Source organism: Bison bison, unplaced genomic scaffold, assembly GCF_000754665.1.
Source record: "Bison bison bison isolate TAMUID 2011002044 unplaced genomic scaffold, Bison_UMD1.0 scf7180017845476, whole genome shotgun sequence".
NCBI classification, from domain to species: Eukaryota; Metazoa; Chordata; class Mammalia; order Artiodactyla; family Bovidae; genus Bison; species Bison bison.
In genome coordinates this window covers 1-2194 of record NW_011476049.1, presented here as the reverse complement: position 1 = coordinate 2194, position 2194 = coordinate 1, and the positions used below count along the sequence as shown (strand labels likewise).

The 2194-nt window shown below is 66.6% G+C and overlaps 1 protein-coding gene across 1 annotated transcript in view; it reads right to left on the bottom strand.

The window, feature by feature from the left end:
* The window catches only part of LOC104984927 (UV-stimulated scaffold protein A), a gene marked incomplete at its 5' end in the record, with an annotated part of 17272 nt that extends 15107 nt beyond the window's left edge, over positions 1 to 2165 (bottom strand). The window contains 2 exons of the mRNA XM_010834895.1: positions 1499 to 1627; positions 2010 to 2165. Coding sequence (XP_010833197.1) covers positions 1499 to 1627; positions 2010 to 2165 — 285 coding nt within the window. The remainder of the gene's footprint in view (positions 1 to 1498; positions 1628 to 2009) is intronic.
* Between the last annotated feature and the right edge of the window lie 29 nt (positions 2166 to 2194).

Genomic DNA, 2194 nt, shown 5'->3' with positions numbered 1-2194 from the left:
CCAGAAAACCGCCGCGCCCGTGCTCAAAGGCTTCAAGCCTCTAGGTCGGCTCTTAGAGGAGAATTCAGGGCCGCCCCGCTTCCTCCTGCTGAAGCCACCACGCGGACCCCACGCCCCCTGACCCGACTGGACCACCCCAAACACCCCTACGTCCTCAGCCTCCTCTCTGCAGAGGGCCCCCTCTGACCTGACCACGTGCCTCCCAGGCCTTGAGGCTGGCCGGCTGCGGTGAGTGACCTGCTGACGCTCAAGCTGGATCGGGCCCCAGCCGTGAAGGGGTGCACGGTGCTGACCCCCAACCCCCACAGCTCTGCTGAGGCTCAGAAACAGGGACGCACACACAGGACCCACCGCTCTCCTGTGCCCAGAAAGCACCCTCTCTCACTGTGAAACAAGCATCGAGGTCACAACTGCCAGAATTAACTGACTTCTCATTGAGGTGTGTGCTCAGCAAAGCCCTGTAGAAAGCAGGCCTTGGGAGCAGCCCATGACCAGGTCCACCCGCCCATGCGCCCGCCGCAGGAGAAGGGCGAGAGCGCCCCCTGCCGGCCCCCGAGGGCCGCGCAGCGCAGGGGGCGGGGAGCGGAGGGTGGCCTGAGCTCAGAGGCCCTCTAGAGCCGCGCCTCGGCCCACGGGCAAGGTCGAGGGTGCGCCAAGCTCAGGGCGCTGGCCGCTCTCCATTCTAAGTCCGGGGGCCTAAACCTGACCTCGTCCTCAACAAAGAACGGCACCTGCCCACCCCGGGCCCCTCGAAAAATGGGAGGGGGCGGGACCCGTCACCCCACACCCACTGTGTCTCTTCCAGGTGGCAGAGCTCGACCTAGCGCTGTCCGGCTCTCTGCTCCCCAAGCACTTAGGGAGCCCTGCTGCCTGTTTTCACACCAGTTCTGACCAGAACTTATGGGTTCTAATCACTAACGCGGTCAGCTGCGGATCCTCTCCCTCAACATACACACACACACACACACACACACTCTCCAGCTGTGGGACACGAATGCACACACCCTCCAGCCGTGGACCCCCCCAACCCTGCGCACATCCCCTGCAGCTGGGTCCCCCCGCCCTGCACACACGCCCGCCAGCCACGGCTGTGCCCCTGCCCACGCACACTCCCCAGGTGCCCCACCCCTTCCCCTAGGACATCCTTGGAGGACCCAGGTTCCTCTCTCTGTCAGTACCTTCCTAACCTGAAACTCCAGGCCCTGGCAGGCCACCAAGCCTGTAGGATGGGCCCCTTGGGCACTGCGGGAGCCGCCTCCCCTGCTCCCCTCCTGGGCCCCTCACTAGAGCCCCAGCTCTCCATCCAGGGCCCCTGTCCGCCTCCACAGCCTCCTGCCCAAACCCTGGCCCAGCCCAGCCACCTGTGGGCAGGGCCTGGCCACGGTCTCTGGTGCTCAGATGAGTCCGCTCCTGGCAAGGAGACACCAGGACCCGCGGGGCTGAGCTCGGACTGGGGTATGTGCCCTGGCTACCCTCACAGCCAGCTAGGGGCACTCACCTCCCCACTGCGGCCCTCCTCTGGCACGATGTCCAGCTCCCGGGACCTCTTCAAGGCGGCTTCCAGCTCAGCCTTCAGGTGGATGGCGCCCTCCAAGTGCCCACCGTATGTCCCCGCACGGGTGAACAGCTGCAAGAACAGGGCAGCACCTCCTAGGCCGGGCACTCGCTCTCCCCCAGGGCCAGCCCTGCACCCTCTGTCGGCACACGCAGCCCATCTGGACCCAGGGCCTGTCCTGACCAAGGAGCACGCCCAGGCCAGGGGTCTGCCCTGACCCAGGAGCCCACTGGGGCCCAGGAGCCCGCCGGGACCCAGGAGCCCGCCGGGACCCAGGAGCCCGCTCTGATCCAGGAGCACGCCCAGCCCCAGAAGAACACCCAGACCCAAGAGCCCACCCAGATCCAGGGGCCCGCCTGACCCTGGGGCCACCATGACCCAGGAGCCCGCCCAGGCCCGCCCTGACCCTAGGGCTCACCCTGACCCTGGGGCCCGCCCTGACTCAGGGCCATACCTGGACCCAGGAGCACGCAGCTGGCAGGAGCTTGTTCTGGATAAGCCTGAGTGCATCCCGGGCGGCACGGATGACGGCCGAGTTGTCCTCATTCTCACGCACCCTCAAGCTGTCTGCGGCAAATGCAGTCAGCTTAGGGACCACCACCCAGGCAGGTCACTGGGTGTCCCAGACTGGACCACCCA